This window comes from Aulonocara sp. 'chitande type north' Nkhata Bay, linkage group LG2, assembly GCF_057382095.1.
Source record: "Aulonocara sp. 'chitande type north' Nkhata Bay isolate Kocher_YH1m ecotype deep benthic linkage group LG2, A_spYH_male_GT1.1, whole genome shotgun sequence".
NCBI lineage: Eukaryota > Metazoa > Chordata > Actinopteri > Cichliformes > Cichlidae > Aulonocara > Aulonocara sp. 'chitande type north' Nkhata Bay.
Genome location: NC_141345.1, coordinates 35,440,491 through 35,467,768, shown reverse-complemented (window position 1 = coordinate 35,467,768; position 27,278 = coordinate 35,440,491). Strand labels below are relative to the sequence as shown.

The window sequence follows — 27,278 nt, the reverse complement described above, 5'->3', positions numbered from 1 at the left end:
GAGTGCATTTTTCCATCACACATAAAGACTCATGCTGCACAGTGTCACACATACTGATGCTTTGTCCTTGTCACACTGTTTGAAATCACCATCTATCCCCTTTGTGCAATTTTCTGCTGCCATGTGTACAGTTCCCAAATGCTATTTTCAAAGATAAGTGTAAGAACTAAGAAAAGTCTGCCTAAAAAGGTAAGTGATCTCACGGTTTTCACCTGAGAGACAGATATTTTCTGACTTTTCTTTCTGACTCTGTCACTGTTTAACCTTTGGAAAAGCTGTTAGTTTAATTTTATGTAAATAAACCCTTGTATAAATTAGCCGCAAATTCGAAGGCAAAGTTCTCATGTCTGCAACAGGAATCTTTTTGCGCAGTGGCTACTATTAGCCCTGCCTACTCCAACACTGGATGATATATTACAAAGTGGATTAAAGTGATAGACAGAGTAATATTCAAAAATACTGGTCTCTCAAATAGTGTGGCAAAATCCCTTTCATTTCACTTATAACCCACTTCTATATAGCATATTTGTTATTCACCCAAGTGTCTCATTTTCCCAACAAACCTTGATGGTTAGGATACATTTAATTATTTGAAAGTTAATTTTGGTCATAATTCAACTGTTTTTGTAACAGACTATTTATCTTTGTAGGGTTCAAGTAAGTCATAACCTAGTATTTCTATTTAAGCATCTCAAAGTAATGTATTGTTTTTTGCTGTAAGCAAACATTAAAAATCTGCAGTTAGCTTAAACATGATAGAAACAAATGAAAAAAAATACAATCAGAGAAATATGGACTGGTTCTTAAATGGACTGCTTCTTCTACTGCGCTTTTCTACTCTACCTGAGCACTCAGAGTGCTTAAAGAATGTTGCATGTAAAAATGAAAGAAGAAGGCCTTGTTTTTTTATCTGAAAGCAAATCTGTAATATAGTCAACTTTATTAGATCATTGTTTTTGTGATGTATTCTAATTTTAAGGAAAAAAGACACCAATGGGGATTGTTATCATTTAGTGAAAATGTTTTACACTGAAGATCAATACTGTTAAACATACATATCAGACAAAGGCAAATAAAGCTTAAACATACATACTCTTTCAAAAGCTCCTCAAAACAGAAAGAATGAACTTCAAAACCAATGCAAGAATGAATTACCCCTTAAAATTATAATAACACGCAGAGTATGGCATGATTTTAAAATATTACATAGTGTCTAATATATATGGAGCCCTGCAGGGGACATGGGAGAAAAAAAACTTAAGACGGACTTTTGCGAGATCTCGCAAAACAAACTCTGAATTCCAACAATGGCGGCAGCTACTTAGTTGTAATATTACTCTTTCTGGGTCACAAAATAAACTTTTAAGATATTTTGAGGCGTGAATGTAGTTGTGTAAACGTCAGATATCTGCTCGGTTTACAAGACATCACATATTTGCAAAAGTGCTCTGACGTTTTCGGAGATCCGACACCCACCATCTCGAAGCTAACAGGAGGTCGAGACCTACTACAACCGGGAGGAACACCACTTTCCCGGCACATCGTGCCTCGACCTCCCGGTCGGCTTCGAGCTGGCGGCCTCCGAAGAATGCGGGCAAAACTTTTGCGAGATCCCGAGTTTGTTTTGCGAGATCTCGCAAAAGTCCGTCTTAATTTTTTTTTCTCCCATGTCCCCTGCGGGGCTCCGTAAATATACAATATTACACTAGTAAAATAGAAGCAGAGGTGATAGCTAAATGCTAGCTTTCCCACAATTTATGAGAAAATTAAAGTTCTAGTTGGTAAATGTACAATGTGTAAAATATCTGGTCAAGCACTGATATGAGTCAGTCTGCTGCCATTCTGTCATGCCTTTGCTCAGCTTTCCACATGGTGAAGACTGCCACAGAATAGGTCACCAAATCCTTAGCTCTCTGAGGAAAATATGAGACATATATATATATATATATATATATATATATAGGGGGAGAGAGAGAGAGAAAATCTTAGACTTTAGATGGTAATTACAAATGCCACGAGAAAAGTATGAAACCTTTTCAAGTCTTAGATATACACTTTACCTGCCAACTTCTCTGTTGACCACTACTGGATCTTCCACCTTCTATTAGTCGAACAAAGAGAGATAATGATATGATAGGCTAATTTAGATTATAATGTAAACCTGTAAAATTAAAACAATAATGATCGAGTGATGTAAGGAAAAACATCTGTTACCATTCCAACAATCACAAGCTTTCTCCTTGAGAGTATAAATGAGGAAACCTATAACTATCAGACTTGTAACCAAAGCAGCACATAACAGAAAGAGAGTTGTGTTGGCTGTCTGCAAATCCCACATGTTGGGTGCTGTAAAATTAAAACAACCATTATTTTGGCAACATTATCAATTAAAACAAATATATTTTATTGATCACATGGGTATGTTGTGCAGAAGTGTAAAATTTACCTTTAATGTCCAGTTTTGATTCATTTCCAAAAATGATCTGTCCACATATGGCCACAGCACAGTAGTAAGGCCCAGGATCAGAGGAGCTGACGTTCCTTGAGAAGCTGTAGACACATTTACGTTGTGAGGGAGCTTCAGGACTCCCACATTCATCACCACTGTTTCCATGAACATAAATGGAATGGGATTTGTCTGATCCAGCTCTGAACCAGTACACACTGGGATTTTCTGGACACGTTTTCTTCTCATACTTAGAGAGGACTGAACACCGCAGAGTCTCTTGGGCTCCTGAATGAATACGATCAGAAGATTGCATTTGTATGACATCAGGTTCTGGACCTTTTGAAAAAGATTAACATAAATAAATAAATGAACTTTATTGAGATGCCATTGAATTGAACATTTTAAAATTAGACTCATAAGCACATAGACTTTTTTTTTTTTTTACCTTTGATGGTCAGAAATGTTCCCTCCAAAAAGGTCATAGCAAGCTGTCTGACTTTTATGCAGTAGTAAAAACCAGTATCACTTAGTTTAGTTTTACTGATTTGCATAATAAAGGTTCCAGGTTCTTGTTTTACTGTAATATGAGACGTATTGTTAACATCGTCATAATCAAAGGTGAATGTTCCTCCCAAGAATTCAAACTGGTTTCCAGAAACAAGTCTGATCCAAAATAATGTTTCCTGGTGCAAAAGTGTTGACTGGCGAATACACGAAAGTGTCACATTTTGTCCAACATCAACAGTCTTTGTCACAAAATTGTGATCATTTGAGCAACCTGAAAAAACAAACAAACAAAAAAAGTTATGATACTTGTAAACAAATAGTATTACAAACAAGAAAGATAAACTGTTGTCTGCCACGTGCTAAATTACTGTGAGAACATATGCATGGTACTTTAATTATAACTGCAACACGTCTTTGATACATACTTACCCCCCATTCTGGCTGACAGCAGTAAATAAAATAGGACCATCATTTTCTTATTAAAACACATTTACATTGGAGCATATGATGATGTGACCAGCTTTAAAATAGACGTGCAATGTGGGAGGGAACAATTTTAGATCAGTCTGATTGGCCTTGCTTTGCTTTCTCATTCACTATATTACCACAGTGGAAATATCAACTATATTTCCTACATAAACACATGAAACAACACCAATGAGTAGCACCGCTAGTCATTGGTGCTAGTATTTCTTTAGTGTTGTTTAATTCAAACACATTAAACATGAAAAGCTCTTTTCATTATATACATTTAGAAAGTTTTCAGCTGAAACTAAATAAATGAACTAAAATAGGTCTATAGAAAGATAAGATAAGACAGTTTTCAGCTAAATAAAAGATGTTTGTCTGACAAAGCAAAGACAAACTTGCAGTAATGTGAATCAGTTCAATGTCTTTCAGTTTCAAGCTTTTTGTATATCATGAGATAATAAATACTCTCTTCTTACCATTTTCTAAAATGTATTAAATACAGTCTCAGATGAACAACAACTCATGGTATATTACACAATTTCATGATTTATGTAGCAAAAATTGAACGAAAATGCTCAGGTTAACCTCACCTCATTCTAATATATTGTGTTTGTTATGCATCAAATGTGACACTGTGCATTATGACGATACATCTGGACTTTGGTTTCATCTATCCACAGGACATTGTGAATAATCTTTTTCATTATAGAATGATGGGATTGTCTGTCTTCCTTGGCATTGTGTTCACACACTAAAAAATACCTCCAAACTTTCAAAACTTTTGTTTTTACAGAGGTGGCTTATGATCAACTAAGTGTATTTGATTAGCATTACCCGGCTGCTACTTGCTCTTTAATCCCTGTGGAAGCAGTAGGGGTATGCCTCTGTTAAATAAATAATGTCACAGTGTTTCATGCCTTGTCCCGGGATTTATGTACGTATTAGAGCAGCGGTCCCCAACCTTTTTTGCGCCACGCACCGGTTTATGCCCGACAATATTTTCACGGACCGGCCTTTAAGGTGTCGCGGATAAATACAACAAAATAAAACTAGTACCGGTACCGAAAAAAAGAAAATTTATTCATAACACGCGTGAAAAGACCCAGGAAAACTGAGTAAATGATAAAAACGATAACAAAATAACGCTGAAAACCGATAAAAACCCTGAAAACCATACATTTCACACCTGAGCCTCAACTCTCGCGGCCCGGTACCAAACGACTCACGGACCGGTACCGGTCCGAGGCCCGGGGGTTGGGGACCGCTGTATTAGAGTATTCAGGATTTTAACTAACTGACGGTTTGCTTCTTTTAAAAACATGTACTCATTGGTTCTTCAAAAGTTAAACACTGTCTGTATACAACTTTAGCATTTTTTCCATTCAGTTTTGTTTTCAGTTCAGTATTTATGATGGTGTTAGCCTTGTTTTCAGAAAAAAAAACCAAGACACCATTTGACTACAATATTACATAAGCAAGCAAGCTAAGTCTGATCCACAAAGGAAAACATTCTGTGCGATACATGTTTTTATTAAACATTTGAACATAATACCACACAAACACTTGTAGAGGATATAAAGTCAGAGAGATACATGTTTTTAAAACGACAAGGAGCAGGCGCATCTAGTTCACGTAGAGCGGCTGCAAAACAACAACATACAAGCAGAGCTCAGCAGGCAGCACAACAAATTTTGGATCCTTCACTCTTAGTTAGCGGTGAGCACAGCACATGCCACGTCTGATGTGAAAGGGCCTTTATGCTGCGCAGTGTGACTCACAGCAATGGTCCTAGGTCTGCCCTGACTTTGTGTTAAAGTAATACTAAATTAATAATGGTATTTCTGACCATTTGTATAGGACAACTTTATCCTTTCAAACCTTACTCATGTCATATCTCATGTAGAGATCCTCCAACTTCAAATTGTGTTACCCTACCAGGACCTGAAGCTCAGTAAAGAACCCCACCGACAGCCAAACCCACCTGTTGTCTGATTGGGTTGTTAAATTTGTGATTGACATGACACTGACCAATCAGCTGAAAGGAAGAAAAACCGGGTCAAAATTCATACTTGCAAGTTGAAACTCACCCATAAGCAGGGAACTTGAGTCCAGAGTTTTATAGGTAGTTTTTTGCTTTGTATCTGTAAGCAGATCTTAACAAAAATAATTTGTAAATATGTTTTACAAACACAAATCATTTTTTACACACACACACACACACACGCACACACTATTTTTCTTCTACAAATACACAAACAGATGATTTTCAGATATTTTGGTGTGCAAGGTTACAAAACTCTCAACTCACAACTAGTTGTGATTTACAAGTACAAAATATTTATGACCACAATTTGAGCCCACAGACTCCCACATATAAACTTGACACAGAGACAGGACTGAACTCAGACTTACAAACTTACATATGTGGCCTATACACCTTTTGAAAGTGTGAGATGAGAATGTGTGGTTTTGGATACATTTCCTCTTATTGTCCCCTGAAGCTTCGACACTTTTCTTCAACCTCACAAGTGAACAAATGCAAAGTAGCTCACAGTGCTCGAGAAATCCTCTTTTTTTTCTGTAAGTATTAAATGAGATATCTAATTTGAAATCATTTTTAATCTTTGAAATAAAGGGAACAATTTCTCACACGGTAATTCTTTCTAAACTAATGTATTAGATTTTGGCACATGGACTGTATAGTGTCTGTGTGTGAAAAGTAAATGCAGAAGTACCAAAAATCTGCATTCTTCTAAATGACGAGGAGGGTTGAAACGCTTAGTGGGGCAAACTGTGAGAAAAAAATAACTCTGCCATTCTTTAAGTAGCCAGAATAAAGGAAGTGATAACTTCTAACACACACCTATGTGTATTTTTACTAAATAGGCAGAAGGCAATTTCTGACATTTCCGCCAATGACCTGTTTGTGCTTTAGAAACACTCCTCATCGTGTGACTATTTGGGCAAGAAGAGAACATTAGCGCGAGGCAAGAGTGCTGCAGTACAATGACCTTAAAACTGACTGTTTTCATTCTGCTTTTTACACCAGGTAAGTGCACTTCTTTTTCAGTGTGAAAGACATGATGCACATCTTCTGTTTGTAATGTGCGATGTCTGAAAACTCAAATATACACAGCAAAATCTCCAGTGTTAAATTAACACTGGAGAGTGTCTATATGGGTCCACACCTCTGAGTGTTAAATACAACACTGTTGAGTGTTAAATTAACACTTTTGACAGTATCATATGTTTAAAAGTAACCTAGTCAGTTTTGAAGATTAACAATGGCTAACACTGAGCAGTGTTGGTTTTCTAACACTGGAATATTTCTAACATTTTGAGTTATTTTCCAGTGTTAGAAAATCAGCACTGCTCAGTGTTAGCCATTGTTAATCTTCAAAACTGACTAGGTTACTTTTAAACATATAACACTGTCAAAAGTGTTAATTTAACACTGGAGATTTTGCTGTGTATCTTAGCCATAGTTGTGTACTAATGTTTCTACAGGTAATTACATTGATATTGTCCTGTAATGTTGAAACTTTTCTTATTTTCCTTTTTTCACAGCCCTGATTCTGGCTGCTGACCTTCTTCCACCGATTTCTTTGACTGCTGTTGAACCTGGTGACAATGTTACTTTAGTGTGTAATGTCTCTGGGGTGGAAATGAAATATTTCTACTGGCATAAACAGCCTCTTGGACATATGGTCCAAACTGTTGCCAAAGTCATCCGTGGCCAAAGCACTATTTCTGAGGAATTCAAAGATTCTCATTTCACAGTTATAAAAAAGGCATCTCAGTATTTTCTAACTATCAGAAATGTCAGTAAAGAGCATGAAGCAACATATTTCTGTCACACTGGAACAGATTACTCTCCTAAATTCAGTGGAGGAACATTCTTGTTTGTGAATGGTACATTTTTTTTCTTTAATCTGTCAGTCTCACTGATCACCTTCAATTTTTAATTAACTAAAAATAGTTTATGTTATGAATTTGTCTGATTCACAGATCACAGTAACCAGAAATGTGTCTACGTGAAACAAAGTCCACAGAGGGCATCGGTTCTTCTGGGACACTCAGTGACACTAAATTGTTCGCTTCTCTCGAAGAACAAAGAAACTGCTGTCCAGTGTTCAGATGAACACACAGTGTACTGGTTGAGAGCTGGACCAGAAGGATTTGATTTAAACATCATTAACACTCACAGGAACAGCAGAACTGAAGATGTGAAGAGAAGTTGTGTCTTCAGCCTGTCCAAAACGATACAGAACTCCTCTGATGCTGGGACTTACTATTGTGCTGTGGTCACATGTAGAAAGATCCTGTTTGGTAATGGAACTCAAGTAGAGACACGTATGTAGTGAACATTGGTATTTAAATCAGAAACTAGCTTGCTTTTTCTTTTTTTTTAGAAAATTGTTTTACTCATTTCATCAGTAAATCAATATTTGTATCAATATCTTATAGACTGATTTTGAATACACGAGCATAACTCCCAATAGTCTGTATAAAATAAATATGATAAATTTCCATAAAAATCAGGACCTGAATTAGAACCTGTTGTCCTTGCTCTTGGAGTACTGCTGGCCTGCTGTGTTTCTGTGATTGCCTTTCTTCTTTTCTACATAAAACAAAGGAGCACAACAAAGGAGCACTGCAGAGGTAGGTTAATACATACACACACACACAAAATACACACACACACCCATATATACATATATATATATATATATATATATATATATATATGGACTGCTCCACCTTCCCAACAGTTATAGAAAAGATCCTTAGCAAGTTACCTTGCCAACTTGGGTCAGCAAATTTCTCCTAACCCTAAGTAAGGAATCCACAAAGGACTTAGAAACAGTACATTTCACGTGTTTCATTACACGGTGAATACATCATTCCAGTTAAGCCAAAAGAACTTTATTGCCTTCTAAAAGCCTGTCAGTAAAATGTCACAAACAGGACAGGAGACAGGGTGCAACCCTAATCACCTGATTGCTTCGTGTGTATTTAAGTCCTCCGTCTTCCTGTGTTCAGGGTTGCATCGTCTGTGTTACCTGCCACCATGTTGTCACAGTCGTCACAGTCATAGTCATTGTTGTTTATAGTTGAGTTTAGCCACTGTCCTTGTTGTTTTGTCACGCCACCTTGTATCAGCCACTTTTGTATAAAGTTCACTTCCATCTCCTTGCCTGTGTCTGCTCCTGGATTCACCTCACTCACTCCACTCGGTCTGCCCTGCAGACAGTGACATCCAGGTCCCAACCACTAGATGCATTCTGTCTGTTTATAAGTGGCCCTTAATAAAACAGTGTCATGACAGCTGTAACCATATTCCTCATATGTAAACTCAAAAATTCAAAACTCCTTTACCTTTTCTCTTTATAGGGGAAATGCATGCCTCCAGTCATTTTGGACAGGACGTGTCAAATGTGGATCGAGCAGTTTTGGTAAATATACCTTTGGACATGCTGCAGTATGTCTTGTGGAGAGGGCATGCATAATATCATACTCACAGCATATAAGTTATATATTATAATCTTGTTTTGCCATTTTGTTAAATGTGTTCCAATATCATTATATAATAAACTGGAATAAAGTTACAAGGTAAACAGCAAAGTCTTAAATTAAATATGTAACTTATTAATAATTCTAATCTCAGTAATCTCATTTAAATTCATCCTGATTCTCCACCCATGAAATCTGAAATATGTGTCATTTCAGCCTATGAACTATTCATCGGTGGATTTCTCTGCAACAAGTGTAAAAAGAGGGAAGAAGAGGAGAGAGTCACTGCAAGACTATGTGTACACTGATGTTAAAGACTACCAGCGACGCTCTGTATAAGCCAAGGGCAGAAGCCAGATGCTCTGACCTTTTGAACTTTTGCTAACAAAAGTTTAATATTTGGAGACCATTCCCCAATGCAAATACTTTTTTATTATCTAAAGACTCAGATCAGCTCAAGTGGGAGAGAACGTCTTCTTAAGTTCCATGTCAATTGTAATGTAAGGTTCTTAAAACCACTGATCGTTTTTAATGTTGAAATCTGTAAACGTCTCTGATATACGGTTACTCTGGATAAAGTGCCTTTACGTGTAGAAAAACTGCAGGTGGGATATAAAGTTGCATTTACTCAGCATAATAACCATGACCACAAAAATAGACTAGAAATATTCATTTATTTTATTTAAATCAAATAAAATTTGTAACTTTGTTGTAAAAAAATTAAGAAATGTGGGAAAGGGGAGCACTGGAAACGATGTATATTACGTAGCTGGGCATCTCATCACGTGTATTGTTTTAATTGGTTTTTTGAAGTATTTGGAGGATTTTTTTTCTTTACAGCAGGTTGAAAGGAGATGGCATGAGATGAGAGAACAACAAATACCAGTCATGGCCAGATTAGACAAGAATGTTGTATATTCTGGCTGAATGGAAGAATGAGATTCATTCAGTATACAATACTGAGTACAGCTTATAGGCATTAAAGATAAGCCAACATCAACAAGGTGATCACATACCAAGTGATGCTAAACAGGTTTGCTAATTCAGTGATCCAGCCCTAAAGTCTTGCAAGTCATGTTGATCTTCTGCATCTTCACTGCTTTTGCACCTTTTAATGCACCTCTGTTAGCTTTCATCATGGTAAAGACAGCAGCAGAAAACAACCACGTGTCCTTATTCTGGGAAAAAGATAAATAAAAATATTTGCAATATTGAATGCTAAACACCAATACATTTTGATTATTTTACAGAGATAACCCAAGCTTTACCTGTTGATTTTTCTGACTGCTGAATCTTTTCTGTGGAACAGCACCTTGTTTATGGAATATATTGATAAATATTAATAGAAATGCAAAACTTTGTACTTTAATTATTTTTAGCTAAAACACTGTGGTAAACTTTAATTGCCTGAGAAATGATCACTAATGTTTTTCTTGATGAGGACAGCTATAACGTTTTGTTTAAATTCGATGGGATAGCTATGATTAACTTATATTACCTTCACAATTATCCCTGCTGTTTTTCTTTGACATGCGAATCAGGACAGCTATAACAATCAGACATATAGTCAAGACAGCACACAGCAGAAGAATAACTGTACTGGCACCCTGTGACCACGTACAGTCTCCTGGAACAATAACAAAAGAAGAAATACAGTAACAGATGAGTAAAAGTCAACCTACTGATTAGATTCCTATAAATGTGAAATTTTACACCCAAAAACTAATTATGGTCTATACACTTACATTTTTAAATATTCAAATGAACAGATCATGGTACACCTACCTTGAATATTCACTTTAGTTCCATTTCCAAATAATATCTCCCCACATGTGGCCACAGCACAGTAGTAAGTCCCAGCATCAGAGGAGCTGACGTTCTTAGAGAAGCGATAAACACATCTCTTCTGAGTCTCAGATCGATTCTCACATTCATCATGTGTATTTCCATGAGTATAGATGATGTTTGGATGAGATTTATTTGATCCGGCTCTGAACCAAAAGACACTAAGATCTTCTGAACATGTTGCTTTGTCAAAGACAGAGATGATCGAACATTGCAGAGTCACTGATTCTCCTGGATGGAGTGGGTCTAATACTGGAGGCCACTGAACAACAGTATAGTTTGATGTCATCTGAGTATTTCCTGTGTATTACAAAAGATACAGAGATGCTTTAAAGCTTATAGTAGAAACTTTAAAGTTTGTAAAAGTAGCTCAGTCTTACCTTTTACTGACAAATACGTCTCACTCCACTGAATGGGATACATCCACTCAGCTATTCCACAGTGATAGATTCCCTCATCCTCTTGGACTGTCTTCAGAACGGTCAGGTTGCAAACATTATTAGCATTTTCCACATTAAATCTCTTTCTAGAAAATTCAGAACTATATTCAGGTGGTGCTGATTTTGACAATGTCACAATTAATTTAAGACCATCTCCAGCACTCTGCTTGTACCAGTGGACTGTTATACTGCCGAATTCTTTAATGGGCAAAGCACATGTTAATGTTGCTGCTTCACCGAGCTGAACGGTTTTTACTGGGACCAGAGAATCTGAAGAAAAAGAAAAACAAATAGAAAAAGTGTTACAAGAAAAAAAAGAAACATTTAAATGATAATTGTATTAATTGTAATTTTAGTATGTAGAGTTTCAACAAAGAAAATTATTAGTGAAAATAAAAAAGCGCTTAAATTCTCTATAAAAGTTAAGAAAATTATTATAGAGAATAATGAAAAACCACTTACACCCTCGATGAAGAAAACTCAGTGTAATCCATACCATGATCATCTTGGCAATGTCTTTTGCTAGAAGCGTTCTTCATATTTCAGCTAGAATAGGAGGAGGGATTGTTTTAGACTAACCTGTAAAATGCTGCTGATTGGTTATCAAACAGGTCATTTCAGAAGTCGTCTTCCTGTCACATTAGTCCGATCCTTCATTTTGTAAAACATCACTTGTCTTTTAGCTTTCATCACAGTTATCCAAGTTGTTTACTTTTTTCGTTTGATGGTTGTTTTGAATGTTTTTGTGTACAAGTTGTGTTCTGACTGATTGGTCTTCTGGTCTTTTGACTTGAACACTGGTAGCTTTGTTTTTTCATATGTACTTCATTCTGCTTATGTCGTGCCTCAAGGCACTTCATGCTGTAGGTTACAGAACCTACAGTATTTGGAGGAAAAGCTCAACAAATGACCCCCTATAATTAACCACTTTGAGTTGGTGAGAAGGATAAACTAAGTTTTAACAGGAACAAACCTCTGTCAGAACCAGGTTTAGGTAGTGGCAATCTACCATGACCGTTTCTGTGCTATGTTGAATTCTTTAACCAGACTGAAACACTTCAAATAAGTCAATTATCTGCCAATGATCATTTGAAATGGTTTCTCAGCGGCTTCTTCTCTGACTCCACCTTATGGTAGAGCTGCTCTTCCAAGTTTATTCTCTCCCACACCTGCAAGTTATTATCCATGTTGAGACTGCTACCTTAAGGACCAGCTGTGGCTGTGATGCTCCGCCAGATCATTCTGTCCATTTTAATAATTCTTGGATCTGCACCCCACTCGCTCATCAGAAGCTCATCAGCTGTGTGGACTTTCACTGGTGGCTTTGCACCCTGTGCTGACCTCCATCTCTGTCAGTACATAGACGTCAACCCAAGAACAGATTCAAAACAGAGGAAACAGCAATATAGGTTTTCACAAGCTTAATTGCTAAACACAGGACTAAACAGTGACATGAGGGAGAGAAGCTTGGCGGAGAGTCAGAAACTGTAAACAAAGGTTTGTTTCTACATGAGCTTTGATCATTCTCTGTAAGATTAAGCTCAGCTATTGAACGGCGTATATTTTAAAGTAAAGGCTTTAAAACCAAGTTAGTACAAACGTCACTAATGTCACGTGACTTTGCCGACATGTGGCCAACAGGAATGTTTTCATGTTCTTCGTTATTAAACATTTGCACATAAATAAGTGACATCATATTCAGTACTTACTTAAAGTTTACTCTTCGGACGCCCCTCATCCGCCGTTTTTTTTCGGTAAAATTATCCACACCCATCACCGCCCTATGCATTCTGGGATATGTTGGGCCATGAAGTCTACACCGCCACGTCCTTGAAATTCAGGGAAATGAAGGACGCATTTGAGGCAGCCTTCGAATTGGGACAGCCTTCGTCGCGTCGCTGTGACGTAATCGGCCTTAAAATGCGGCCTTTAAGGCTGCAGACGCTGAATTGGGATACATCTGCTTGTTTCTTGAGAATGTGGAATATAATTTTCAGTCATCATACTGGTTATGTGAAATAGGCATTAACTCTATCAATTATACTGGGGTTTTCTTGGTTGATTGTTTTATTTCACTTTATGAAAAACAATCACAATTGTGATACATGGAAACTTTAGCATTGCTATGATTTTGCTTTCAACCAAGCATGTACAAAGAGGCCTTTCTTCCTCTTATACTTCCTCTCTCTTCCTTTTCTCTCTCTTTCTGTAATATCAAGTAACAGCTACCACTGTTTTATCAAAAAGCAATAGGTGTGAAAAGGTTAGACGCATCCTCACACCTTTTTCTCCCTCATGAGCTGACCGTTTCACACTTTCATGTTTTTTGTGTTTGTTTGTAGTTACAGAGAGAACTATCAACAAAGAGAAGGTAAAGTGCAAATCATTAACCAACCACACACTGGAGATTTTAGTAAAAATGCTATGATGGGAAATCTCATGAACCGTTGATACTTGAACTGTTCCAGAAAGTCATGGGGATAATCGAGATGTTTTCTGGTAAAATGTGAGATCAGCCTTTGTGTTCTTTTTGATTAGCACTTTTTTTTCCCACCTTGGAGCCCTACATAGACTCAATATTTTCCAGGTCTCTTTCTTATTATTAAATGATGGTCACTGATGTTAACTGAAGAATGTAGTTCTCTAGATGTTGTGCCTGCAGATCTAGATGTTGTTATTGGCTCAGAACAATATCTCATTTCTTATTTTTGCGGCCCAGATTCATACTGCAGAGATCTCTCAATGATTCCCTTTGATTTTGACCTTGGTGGCAATGTTGCTTTTGACTGAAATGTAATTTACAAGATAGAAAAGTGAATTCTTACCCGTTTTGCTTACTGCTAATAATTTGATAAAAGAGGATGAATCAGCATACATTTTTCTAATGAAAGTCTGCAAAATGTGTCACTTCTGCTGGAAGACTGAAAAGCATTCACTTGTCCACATGTCTATTAGCTAATTATAGGCCTGTTTCCAAGCTTCCTTTACTTTCCAAGGTTTTAGAGAAAATGACATTAAAGTGTGGTTGGCTTTAAACTTTTTAAATTTTAATGAAAAGAAAACAGAGGTGTTGTGTTTGGACCCAGTTGTCCCGGTGAGTCGTCCTCTGTTGATTTGGGACCCTTGGAAGTTTATTTTAAACCTGTTATTACTGACCTTGGTTTTAAGTTGGACAGACAAGTTAGAGCAGTGGTGAAGTCCAGTTTTTAACCTTTAAGGTGACTGGCAAAAGTGAAGTCTTTTCTTTCTAACCAGCACCTTCAAAAAGTGATCCATGCTTTTATTTCTTCCCGTCTGGACTACTGTAACGCACTTTATGTGTGGGCCAGTCAGTCGCTGCTCTCACGTCTGCTGCTGGTTCAAAATGTCACTGCTCACCCTGTCGGTCTCTTAGGTCAGCTGACCAGCTGCTCCTGGAAGTACCAAGATCCAGGAGGAAGCTCCGAGGGGACAGGGCCTTTTCTATCGTGGCTCCTAAATTATGGAATAACCTGTCCTTGCACGTTAGAGAGGCGCCTTCACTGTCCACTTTTAAAACACGTCTTAAAACTAGTTTTTATTCGTTGGCTTTTGACCTCAGTGAGACTTAGTTTCTCTTGTAATTATATTAATTATTTAAATGCCTTATAAGCTTATATTTTATATATTTTTCTTTTATTTGGCTTTTATTTATATCTTATGTAATTTTATTATGTAGCTTAAATGTACATAACTTTGTGTCAGCTGTGGCTCATTTAAAGTGCTTTATAAATAAAGGTGATGATGATGATGATGATGATGATGATGATGATGATGATGACGATGTGAGACAAAATTAATTTACACTTGCAGGTACAGGAATTATGTGGAATGATGAAAGCTGTGTCTCTAGTCTGTACAAAACTATGGATGGGAATTACATGTGAAATCCTGTTTTGTGAACAAACTAAAGTGGAAAAAATTGCATTTATTTTTGTATTTTCCCTTCTTAGCAAGGCAAAACACAACTTTGTCAAACTTCTCTAAAGGTTAGATCTTTGACTAAAAGTAGTAAAGCTAATACAAATCACTACTTTTAATTTTATCAACACATTATCATTAAATTCCCTATTAATAGCACACTATTTCTAGCATAGTATGCATGTTAGCCATGTGATAGACTGACAACCTATCCAGGGTGGTCATCTATTAAAGCCTATTTATAGAATAATTTCACAAACAAATTTCTCTTTTAAGCATTATATTTATTCATGTTGCAGAATTTTAGCACAGTTGATACATTACAGAACTGAAATTACATTTCTGCTTTTGACTTTTGCACACAGTTCATGCAACAGCATTCATGCATCAATGCAGTGTGTGCAGATAATTCAATCTAAATACAAATAAGCATGCTGATATAACATATACTGTATTGAATACTAAAAGAGATAAGAAGCCCATTATTAAAAAGCAAACATCAGCTCGATTATTGCATACCGGGAGATACTCAATAGGCTAGCTAATTCACTAATCCAGCCCCAAAGCCTTACAAGCCATGTAGAGTCGCTGCCTTTTCGACATTTTTCCATCTTTTAATGCACCTCTCTCAGCTTTCATCAGGGTAAAGACAGCAGCAGAAAACATCCATGTGTCCTTATTCTAGGAAAATCAATCAAAGAAAAATATGGGAAATGTTAAAACCTAAACACAATTAGGCTTTTTAAATTAGGACAGCCCTAGTTTTAAGTACTTTACCTGTTGTCTTCTCTGATCACTAAAGTTTTCCTGCAGAACAGCAACTTAATTGCAGAATAATACAGATAACAATGAATTCAAATTAAAAACATTTTACTTAAATTCATTGATGAGATTGCTATGATTAACTTTAATTACCTTCACAGTTATCCATGCTGTTTTTCTTTGATGTGCAAATAAGGACAGCTATAACAATCAGACATATCGCCAGTAAAGCACACAGTAGAAAAATAACTGTGCTGGCGCTCTTTGACCATGAGTAGTCTCCTGGAACGACAAAGAAAAAAACAAAACATGTGTTTGTTAGTTTATAATTTTTTTCCCTTTTTGAAGTAATGGAAAGCAGAATGATACAATTTTCCCTTTAGAGTGGATGCAAAATTAAATAAGTTTAATGTCATCTCCTAATGAGATTGCTGTGAAATAGAAAATACTTGTTTTACACCAAAATGCTGCTAAATTCAGCTGAAATTTACGAATTTTAAACTTAAATATTCTAATTTTCAAATTAAAAGATGAGTGGTACAGGTACCGTGAATATCCAGTTTAGTTCCATTTCCAAATAATATCTCTCCACATGTGGCCACAGCACAGTAGTAAGTCCCAGCATCGGAGGAGCTGACGTGCTTAGAGAAGCGATAAATGCATCTCTTCTGAGTGTCTGATCTTTTCTCACATTCATCATGTGTATTTCCATCAGTGTAAATGACTGGATGAGATTCATGAGATCTGTCTCTGAACCAAAGAACTCTGAGACCTCCTGGACACGTCTTGTTGACAGAGTGAGAGACTGAACACTGGAAAGTCACTGTGTCTCCTGGATGGATTGGATTTGATCCTGTCAGCTGTTGAACAACTACTGATGCTTTCTGATTGTTTCCTGTGTAATAAAAATGCAAAGACATTACGCTGTCATAGTAGCTGAAAAATATTGTAAATGAGTGTTACGTTCCCCTAAAAAGGTTCAGGGGATGAGGAGGATGTAACAAAATGTGTCCAGGTCGAAAAAAGGAGACAGAGAGGCAAAATAACTTTTTTAAAGCTTATATTAAGGATGTACACTTACCTTTTACAAACAAATATGTGCCACTCCAGTTAGTCCTAATCCACTCTGTGAGCCCACAGTGATAGATTCCCTCGTCCTCTTGGACGGTCTTCAAAATAGTCACATTGCTGAAATTGTTATCATTATGTTCCTCAAATCTTGATCTAGAAAATGCAGGACCATATTGCGCTGGTGTAGATTTAAACGATGTCATAATTAACTTTAGGGTATCCCCGTGATTCTGCTTGTACCAGTGGACTTCTCCACTCTGGAGCCCTTTGGGCAAAGCACATGTTAAGGTCACTGGTTCACCAAGTTGAACTGTTTTCACTGGAACCAGAGAATCTGAGGTAAAATAAATAAAATTAAAAAAACATTAAAAAGCATTATGTACATGTAAAAGTCATCTCACAGATTGTTTATTCTAATAGTCCTCTATTGGTTAGCGTGTACAAGCGAAGACAATTATTAGAGAGAATAATTTAAAAAAGCACTTACATCCTCGATGAAGAAAAATCAGTGTAATCCATACCGTGATCATCTTGACAGTGTCTTTTGTTAAGGATGTTATTCATATTTTAGTGAGTGAAGGAGGTGGGATGGCCATACCTTTGGTGTAAAATGCATCTGATTGGTTATCAGATTCAAAGCACACTTCCTGTCCTTGGCTTAATGAAACAAGGCTGTCATTCATCTCTCATTGCAGCTGTCCACATTAATTACTGTTTGTTTTTTTCGTTGGAAGGCCGGTTTGTGTATGAGTTCTATTCTGAATTCCAGTCTTTCAACTTAAAAGAACTACTGCTGTTTGCGATATGTACTTTACTGCAAGAAACGTATTACATTGTGCATCTTAGAGGAACACTATACATATGAAGGGGCACAAAATAAATTTTTCCTTGCAAGAAGTATAGATCAGGCTGACCGAATGTTGCCTTTAAAAGTGGTTTTGCACCTGTAAAAACCAGAATTAGTCTATTTTCTTAACAGATATCAAAGTATATCGTGTGAAAAGAAAAACAAAATCGCACATAATCACAGAGGAAGAAACAGAATAATGCTGATCTTAAACTACACGATTTAAGCTAAAAATGTACTCACTCACATAAACAACAACAGTTGTACTGCAAAGTAATTCTGGCAGACTTTGTATAACAACAGAGCTGTGTAAGGAAGAGAGAAAGCTGTGCTGGTTGGTGGGTTCTTAGAGGAGTGGAATGAAGACAGGCAAGCTTTTTACCAGAGAGCGTAGAAAGTGGAGAACTAACCATCACACTAAAAAGTGCAAGAGAAAAATCTGACACATGGGAACCTTTATGATCCAATTTGAATTGGGTCATAAAGGTTGTAACTAGGGATGGGTATCGTTTAGGTTTTATCCGATACCGGTGCCAAACCGGTACTTTTGAAACGGTGCCGGTGCTTAAACGGTGCTCAAACCGGTGCTTAAAGAATGGAGAACACAAACTTTGTCCAAAAACCTCTCATGTTCAGCTGGTTTTTTTGTAAAAAGATAACAATGTTAGCCTTTTCTGCAGCTATGGGGCATATATGGTATCACTCTTGGCTGGAAGCAGTGCTTAAACAATGGAAAAAACACAAACTTTGTCCAAAAACCTCTCGTGTTTAGCTGTTTTCCACTTTTTCTTTGGTCATTTTAGCCTTTTTGGCCAGGGTGAAGGGAGTATCTGCCATCAAACAAGAAGACAGCCGCATGTAGCTATGATGATGTTTGCTAGTTCACCTTACATGCATTAATTTAATAACGTGGTTAGCCTACTCAACGTAAATTATACACGAACAACATTAAACTACTCACGCAGAGAAGAACGGCTGCTGCTTTCATCAGATTTGAGGTGTTACCTCCTTTGACAGTATCAGCTTAAAGCACTTGTTGCAGGCTGCTGGGTTTGCATCTTTTGCTGTGAAGTACATCCAGACTTTTGACCGCTTCGCCTTGGGCATTTTTAATCTGTAGCTCTGCTCTAAAAGAACGTATGTACCTGGACCCGCCTACTATCCTCGGAAACGTAAAATGATTGGCTGGAATCCAAAGTGTATCACATCTCAGGTAAAAAAAAACACCTAAATAAAGCACCAAAATATGCGCTGCTGTTTGGTCTGGTTACTACCGTTTATGTCAGAACCGGTGCCATCATGGCACCGGATACCGGTACCCATCCCTAGTTGTAACACATATAAGGCATGAATGCTATTTAGTAAGCTTAAATATTGCTGGGACTCGATGACTTCATCTTGGGTGTATACTTTGTTTGTACTGCCAGGTCTACGCCCAAACAGACAAGACATGAAAATTGTGAGAAATGAGGTTGGACTAGAAGTAACTGACTTTAGTAACGAAATGTGAAAAGCAAAGTGTTTAGGACAATAAAGGAAAATAAAGCAAGAGAAGAGTTTCTCAGAATTTGTCACCAAAATATTAATCTTGAAAAAAAAAAACGGTTTTGTGGTCTAATGGCAGAAAGTGGTGAGAGTAAGTTCACAATTTTTTCTCCTTTTTTTCAGCGTGTGGGGGGGGATGGGTCTAAAACATTGATACTGCTTCTTACTAATAGATATAAAGCAAATATTAGAGCAATACTGAATAAAACAACTCTTTTTCCTGTCCTGTTTAATCCATTGATTAGTGGCTTAATTGATTATGTAGCTTAGGAAGCTGTGCAGCTAACAGGTCACACAACATACCAGGCTACCAGAGCAAGTGACTCCGGTAAGGCCAGCGGGAGAGGACTGTGTGTGTATACAAACAACAGAAGGTGCACACACACTAAGATTACCAACACTCAGTGCTCCCCGGACTTGAAGTATTTGACTGTTACGTGTCGCCCCTTTTATCTACCTGGAGAACTCAGGGGTAATGATTACTACTGTAATACTTTAGCCACCTGCTAAATGCTATTAGCAAGCAACATCCTTAACATGGTGAAACCAACTGCTAGAGTTCTAGTGAGGCCCAAGAGAACATCTGAACAGCTTTGGGGCTGCTTTGATTGAACTGACTGGTCTAGTTTTAAGGATGATGACATCTACACTTACACTGTACTCCTCTATTATAAGAAGTTGTATCGACACGATCACTACCACAAAACATATTTCCCTTCTCTAACAACAAGCTGTGGATAATGAAAGATGTCCGAGTCCTGCTTAAATCAAATCACTTTTTTTTTTTTTTTTTTTTTATTGTCACATCACATGTGCAGGCACACTGGCACAGCACATGCGAGTGAAATTCTTGTGTGCGAGCCCCACAAGCAACAGAGATGTGCAAACACAACAACACAAACGAGCAAAATACAAGAATGGCCAACCTGAAACTAATAAATATATGTACAATATATAATAGTGTATGCATTTCTGGATGTGTATACTAAATATTTTCCTACGTGTGTGTGTGTGTGTGTGTGTGTGTGTGTGTGTATACACATTTTTACAAATTAAATAGTAAAAAAATAAAATAAAATAATAATAATAATAATAATAAAATATATAAAATATACAGAGTTGAATATGTGCAAAACAAGTGGCATTTATATACAGTGTGGAGTGCATAATGTTGAAGTTCCAGTAGTGAAGCTGAGGTGTCTATGACGTGTTCAGCAGTCTGATGGCCTGATGGAAGAAGCTGTCTCTCAGTCTGCTGGTACGGGACCGGATGCTGCAGAACCTCCTTCCTGATGGAAGTAGTCTGAACAGTTTATGGCTGGGGTGACTGGAGTCCTTGATGATCCTCCCCGCTTTCCTCAGGCAGCGCTTCCTGTAGATGTCTTGGAGGGAGGGAAGCTCACCTCCAATTATCCGTTCAGAGCACCGCACTACTCGCTGGAGAGCTTTGCAGTTGTAGGCGGTGCTGTTGCCATACCAGGTGGTGATGCATCCAGTGAGGATGCTCTCAATGGCACAGCGATAGAAGGTCCTGAGGATGCGGGGGCTCATGCCGAATCTTTTCAGTCTCCTGAGAAAGAAGAGGCGCTGCTGCGCCTTCTTCACTGTTTTGTTTGTGTGTACTGACCACGTAAGATCCTCAGCCAGGTGTACACCAAGGAACCGGAAGCTGCTCACTCTCTCCACAGCAGCGCCGTTGATGGTGATGGGGGTGTGTACTTCTCTGCACCTCCGGAAGTCCACTATCAACTCCTTTGTCTTTGCGACGTTGAGGGTGAGATGGTTGTCTTGACACCAGTGGGTCAGGGCGCTGACCTCCTCCCTGTAAGCCGTCTCATCACCGTTGGTGATAAGACCCACCACTGTAGTGTCGTCCGCAAACTTCACAATGATGTTGGAGCTGTTAGTGGCTGTGCAGTCGTAGGTGTAGAGTGAGTACAGGAGAGGGCTCAGTACACACCCCTGTGGAGCACCAGTGTTCAGTGTGATGGGGGATGAGGTGATGCTGCCCAGTCTGACCACCTGGCGTCTGTCAGACAGGAAGCTAAGGATCCAGCTGCAGAGGGAGCTGCTCAGTCCTAGATCCTGCAGTTTCCTGTCCAGCTTCGAGGGAACGATGGTATTGAATGCTGAGCTGTAATCTACAAACAGCATTCTCACATACGTGTCTCTCTTCTCCAGGTGTGACAGGGCAGTGTGTAGTGTCAGGGCTATGGCATCATCAGTGGACCTGTTGTGGCGGTATGCAAACTGTAGAGGGTCCAGTGAGTCGGGTAGTGCAGAGCGGATGAAGTCCCTGACCAGCTTCTCGAAGCATTTGCTTACGATGGGGGTCAGGGCTACAGGTCGCCAGTCGTTCAATGAGGAGATGGTGGAGGATTTGGGTACAGGGACGATGGTGGCCATTTTGAAGCAGGCTGGGACTACAGACAGAGAGAGGGAAAGGTTGAAGATGTGCGTGAACACTCCAGCCAGCTGAGCCGCGCATGACCTGAGGACGCGGCCGGGAATCCCGTCCGGACCAGTAGCTTTGCGTGCGTTCACCTTCCTGAAGCACTTCCGCACATCCTCCTCAGACACAGTGTGCCCTTAACATGGTTTTCAGATCTGATGGCATACAACAATATAGTGTTGTCAGGTCTGGTTTGAAGAGGGGCATCAGAGATGCCAAGGTAGATGGATTGATTATTTTATAGCACATTTCTACTCTGTCTGAGACTTAAAGAGACGTGACTTAAAGCGTTTTATGTTCACTTCCCACTGCCTTGAGGAAGTCACAAAGATCTTAAAGGACTCATCCCATCCTACCCATCATCTGTTCAACCTGGTGCTCTCCATCAGTAAAACCACAGACAGATTGTCTAACTGTTTTTAATCATTTTTTAAGTCATCAAATATTAAAATATTAGTTATATGAAGTATTTGCAAGGTAAATCATTGTCGAAACAAAAAAACCCCAAACAGGTTGGATCACTATTTTGAGAAAGAAAAGAAATAAAGAGAAGAGAACAAAACAAAAAAATAAGGACAGAAGCAAATATTTTTTAGTGCACTGCATTTGTAAGTTCGTCATTCGTATAACCACAGTAAACATGTGCTGCTCACATTGAACATCATGTGTGCTTCAGTTTAATTGTTCTTTAAATGTTGTCCTGACTACCTGCTTGGCAGACCACAGTACTCACCACAGTGAATACTGGTGTTGTAGTTTTAGTTGTGCTCTAATAGTGCTTTAAGAGGAAACCTAAGTACCTTCTTATAGTGAAATAAAAGTGCTACAAATCACACCAAAAGCCACAGTTTGGTACTAGAAAGTGTTTTATTTATTTACATATTATGATGTTACAAGAAAACGTCTTTGAAAATGTGTTCCTCCACTTCACTACAAGTGCATCCCCACTTAGGTCTTTACGTTTGACAACAGTAGTTTTCTTTACATAGTATTGTATAACTCAGCCTTTTGCTTTTGTGAAAGTAAGCCTGAGACTTAATTCAGAAAAGTGTAAAGTAATGTCCCTAGCCAGACTGAAAAGGTTGCATGCATGTATACAGATGTAGAAGTTTATGCTTAAACAGAAGTTTAACCAAAATACATTTTTAAGCTTACAATGGTATCTAATATACCTAATATTAGGTGTACTCTACTGTGACATAAAAGAAACACCTAAATTATTCAGTGGATCCAAAAGGCTCATTAATCCAGCCCAAAGGCCTTGACAGCAGTGTGGAGTCTCTCCCTCTCAGCTGCATCTGTTGTCCCACCTCTGTCAGTTCCCATCATGGCAAAGACTGCAGCAGAGTAAAACCACACATCCTCTGCTTTCTAAGGGGAAAAAACAAAATGTCAAAAGTAACATTTGATTCTGATGAGGTTAATTCAGTCGTTTACTACTTTACCTGTTGAGTTTTCTGGATACCAGTGTTTTTTCGCAGGGGAACAACACCTACATTATGGAATATGAAAAAAAACAAGAACTATGAATGCAGCAATTCAAATATAATGCTGTTTTCTGAATAGCTGCTATTACCTTTGCAATATTGCGTGTCATCTTTCTTCATTGCAGCAATAAGGATAGCTATAACAATCAGGCTTATAGCCAAGACAGCACACAGCATAAAAATAACTGCACCGGATCTGTGTGACCATATGCTGCTTCCTGGAACAATATGAATAAAAGATCTGACAGTTAGAGTATATCAAAATGTTTTAATTGATAGACCGATGATTGCGTTACCATGGATGTCTGGCTTAGTTCCAGATGATACTGTCGAACTCTGAGCAACAGAAGAGTTGGAAATGCTCTGATTTTTTCCTGTTGGACATAAAGGTTTTTTTTAAAGTTATACAAGCTTTGTTATAAATTTTTAATTTAGGAATTGTGTATATTAGATTAGAAGCACACTATTTTTTTAAAATAATTTTAAATTAATACTCTACTACTAATAACACTGCCAAAATAATAACAAATGTGCATTTAAAACACATAAAGTTAGATTCTGGTGAAAGCCTCAGCAATTAAAAAAAACACCATAAAAAGAAATGAAACAAAATAAAAAAAATATTAAAAATGAGATATTTTGAAATGTACTGATTTTGTCATTACCTTTTATTAATAAATGCATCCCAGTCCATATAATGTCTGCAAGCCACTCGGAGACGCCACAGTGATACATTCCCTCATCTTCTTGAATTGTCCTCAAAATGGTCAGGTTACTAAAACTGCTGTTGCTTTTTATCTCCCATCTGGATTTAGGAAAATCTTGTGCATACTCAGGTGGTTTAGATTTCCGCACTGTCACAATTACTTTCAGTGTATCCCCGCCACTCTGTTTATACCAGTGGACTTGTCGAGGGAGGACCTCTGTGTGAGGTAGACTACAGATGAAGGTTGCAGGTTCTCCAGCTTGAACAGTAATTTGTGAAACCAGTGCATCTGACATAACACATTAAAGCACATTGAGTAACAATGTATGATCCAATATGACTCAGCTGACATGCATGTCTTGACTATGAGCATTTAAGACTGAATAAAAAAGCACTTACATCCTTGATGAAGAAGATTCAGTGCAATCCAAAACACAATCATCTTCACATTGTCTTCTTCTTGGAGACTTGTCGATAATCAGCAACGTAGGTCGATAGGTCAGACTGCTGAGTACATTAAACGTGCACTTCCTGTGACACAACTTGGAGTGCCTTGCATTTAGGTGGGTGTAGTCACCCTCAACTAGCCTTTCAGTTTTTAAAAAAATGTCTTTGTGTGAATGACTTTTGGATTCTCAGGACATTTTGTGTCATTTATTACTGTGTAATGCACTTGAAATGTTGTTTTGATTGGGAAGGAATAGTCATCATTAGTGCAGCAGAAATGGCCATGCAACAAACATTGCTGCTTGCTCCTATTTTCACCTCTCTCTGTATTACATAGAACACTTTAACTAACACCTTTTTCAAGCCAAATGTACAAGAGGAAATGTGTGTGCCTCGTGCACAGAGTGAGACACTGTGAACTAGACATTCTTTGCTGGCATGTTGCAAGAAATTTTTGCATGCTTGTTAAAGCCACTTTGGATAATCCTAAAATCTGAATGATAACAGTATTTTGTGGTTAAGCTGTAACATTTCGCAAATACTAACAGTAGCAAAATAAGTGAAGGATGGGGTATGGTATGTTGGGATCTAGTAAGAATTTGGTAGCAAAAGCTTAAAAGAAAAATCAGGCACAATGGAAACATCTTTAAGGCAGTTTTTTTCCTACAATGTCCCAAAGAAAATCCCACGAGTCCAATGTTTGGATGTGTAATGTATTACAAGGCACATACGTCATTGTCATTGCTTCCTGTGCTTCTTGTCTCTTTGTCAGTTTTCTCCCTGTAGATATTGTAAATATTATTGTACAGTGAACCAAAGACACCTTATTTTTCCTGATAAAGTGCAAAATAAAAAATTGTTTAAAAGACCATTTTGTGGGAACTGGTGGCATCGGAGATGAGACTTGCAGACTTTTGCAGAATACAAATAAATACATAATTCAGCCACTTCTGTCACTCTGTGGTGGCAGTCACTGACCTGACACTGCATTTGAGGTGTTGAATTAAACTCTGCAGAGATTTATCTTTACAGTTTTACTCACATTCACAGTTGTGATCAGAGAAAAGAAACAAGAGTTTTCTTGATAAACTGTATCTGATAGAAAGTTTTTGATAGCATGCTACAATGCTATAAAAGCTATAAAACTGGGGGAAAAACACAATTACATCTGCACTGAGAGCCAATGTTCTCTCCTGAACAGCATACCTACACAACAAGTCCTCAAAATCCTGTGTCCCCTTCATCTACATGTCTATAGATGTCTGCTCCAACGACCACCATTTGAACTTGATCCCACTTATTCCAGAATTTGTCTTTAAATGAGCATCCAACTTGTGGGGCATACACGATAACAGATTTCAGCATCGCTCCAATTTCTTTCAATATATCACCTGCCCAACAACGCATATAAAAATGTTGGTGTTATGGACCAATTAAGACGGTGTTAGGTTGATTTTGACAATATTTGTCATTGTTGTACTTAAATTTGTAAGCCTTGTCCTTAAACTGTATGTTTAGAGATTTTTCTGTTCCTCCCCTACACATCGAGGATGTGGGGGAGGCAAATAGTTGTTTAACTGCAGGCACATTCCATCTAAAGGTTCTGGTTCCTTATCTGGTAAAGGATGTTCACTCCCGGCCATTTAGGGGCTCACCTATGCTTGCATATGGTGAACCATTAAAGTTAAACCATATATGGGTGTGGGGAGATCCTCTGGATAACTACGAAATGTGGTTAAATAGTTCTAAGCTTATATTGTGTGAGAAGAATTCACATATACAGAGACACATACCCACATGCACTCACACATGCACACAACACACACACATGTGCTCGCTCATGCATGCCCACACACACTCAGTGCCTGAGCTTTTATGGGACACACTATATGGGTTTTACATTGCGTAACCAGTTTAAACCAGTTTGACAGTGTTTGTGTAACCCACGGTGGTCATTAGCCTGCAAGGGGAGTCAGTTTGAAGTCGGCTGAACATCTTGCCGGACTTCCTTGCTAGCAAGTGAGAACCGTACGGAGTGTCTTGCTTTTGTTCACAATGACGAACCTCTGCGCCAGCGAGGTCTGACATTAGACCTAACAGAGGGCATATAAGTCTGTGGCAGGACCTGCATTAAGTTCTTTGGATTATTACAATGTTTACCTCCTTCCTGCTTAAAACATAGCACACAACACCTAAATAAACAGAGACCATGGCTGTGTGCAGTGCCCCCAAGAGCACTAAAGACCAGAGGACACACACCCAAATGATAACGATGTGTCCACCTCAGCAGATTCAAGAGGGAAGCCCCAGATTGACCCCTCAAGGCCAAAGGGTGAGAGCCTCAGATGTGAAGCTGACTCACCAGAGGCTGGCCCAACTCGAGGACAGGCCCCCAGAACCACCCAGCAAAAATATTATTACATTACCAATTTACATATCAGCTGGCATAGTGATTCATAGTTCTCACTCATTATTTTTTAAAAAGAATTGTTGAGCTCCTCACCTGACATAGGTGGGTATGTAAAATTAAGCGTCTTCAAACAGACAATTCAAACAAACTAACAGGCTATTATTGATGTCATCAACATGAATTTTGCATGCCTTAGAACAGTGGTTCTCAAACATTTCACAATGAGCACCACCTAATAAAATATATGGCTCTTGAAGTACCACCCTTATGACCGACATTAAAGTACAGTAGTATAGGCCTATTTAACACCGCATACAGTTCACTTACATACATACTTATATGAATGTTATTTATTTTAACTGTCATAAACAAGATATGACAAGTGA

General features: G+C 38.1%; 5 protein-coding genes across 6 annotated transcripts; 1 reads left to right on the top strand and 4 right to left on the bottom strand.

Annotated features, from left to right (window-relative positions):
* Positions 1–1,213: 1,213 nt before the first annotated feature.
* On the bottom strand, positions 1,214–3,446 carry LOC147338288 (uncharacterized). The gene is made up of 5 exons (XM_086309525.1): positions 3,386–3,446; positions 2,895–3,227; positions 2,447–2,785; positions 2,215–2,346; positions 1,214–1,230 (listed from the first exon to the last, which is right to left on the bottom strand). Exons 1-5 carry the CDS (start codon positions 3,444–3,446, stop codon positions 1,214–1,216), a joined length of 882 nt encoding a protein of 293 aa, XP_086165651.1.
* Positions 3,447–6,433: 2,987 nt separating this feature from the next.
* On the top strand, positions 6,434–9,280 carry LOC147338287 (uncharacterized). Its single transcript, XM_086309516.1, has 6 exons — positions 6,434–6,476; positions 6,995–7,339; positions 7,436–7,780; positions 7,970–8,089; positions 8,822–8,883; positions 9,158–9,280. Exons 1-6 carry the CDS (start codon positions 6,434–6,436, stop codon positions 9,278–9,280), a joined length of 1,038 nt encoding a protein of 345 aa, XP_086165642.1.
* A 302-nt stretch (positions 9,281–9,582) lies between these two features.
* On the bottom strand, positions 9,583–11,566 carry LOC147338286 (uncharacterized; the record flags this gene model as incomplete). Its single annotated transcript, XM_086309504.1, has 5 exons — positions 9,583–10,119; positions 10,210–10,253; positions 10,440–10,568; positions 10,727–11,086; positions 11,167–11,566. Coding segments are annotated over 5 exons (1,068 nt in total), but the record flags the coding sequence as incomplete, so codon positions are not given.
* A 3,901-nt stretch (positions 11,567–15,467) lies between these two features.
* LOC147338285 (signal-regulatory protein beta-2-like) lies at positions 15,468–17,528 on the bottom strand. Of its 2 annotated transcripts, XM_086260471.1 has the most exons (6): positions 17,486–17,528; positions 17,009–17,332; positions 16,475–16,822; positions 16,081–16,209; positions 15,943–15,986; positions 15,468–15,846 (listed from the first exon to the last, which is right to left on the bottom strand). In XM_086260471.1, the coding sequence occupies exons 1-6, from the start codon at positions 17,526–17,528 to the stop codon at positions 15,715–15,717; spliced, it is 1,020 nt and encodes a 339-aa protein (XP_086116597.1). In that variant the 3' UTR covers positions 15,468–15,714. The 2 variants fall into 2 exon arrangements, with proteins under 2 accessions (XP_086116597.1, XP_086116605.1); XM_086260479.1 differs by lacking the exon at positions 15,943–15,986 and having other exon boundaries at positions 15,711–15,846.
* Positions 17,529–22,713: 5,185 nt separating this feature from the next.
* Positions 22,714–24,597, bottom strand: LOC147338284 (uncharacterized). The gene is made up of 6 exons (XM_086260565.1): positions 24,435–24,597; positions 23,995–24,324; positions 23,626–23,703; positions 23,419–23,547; positions 23,288–23,334; positions 22,714–23,213 (listed from the first exon to the last, which is right to left on the bottom strand). The coding sequence occupies exons 1-6, from the start codon at positions 24,475–24,477 to the stop codon at positions 23,085–23,087; spliced, it is 756 nt and encodes a 251-aa protein (XP_086116691.1). The 5' UTR covers positions 24,478–24,597; the 3' UTR covers positions 22,714–23,084.
* Between the last annotated feature and the right edge of the window lie 2,681 nt (positions 24,598–27,278).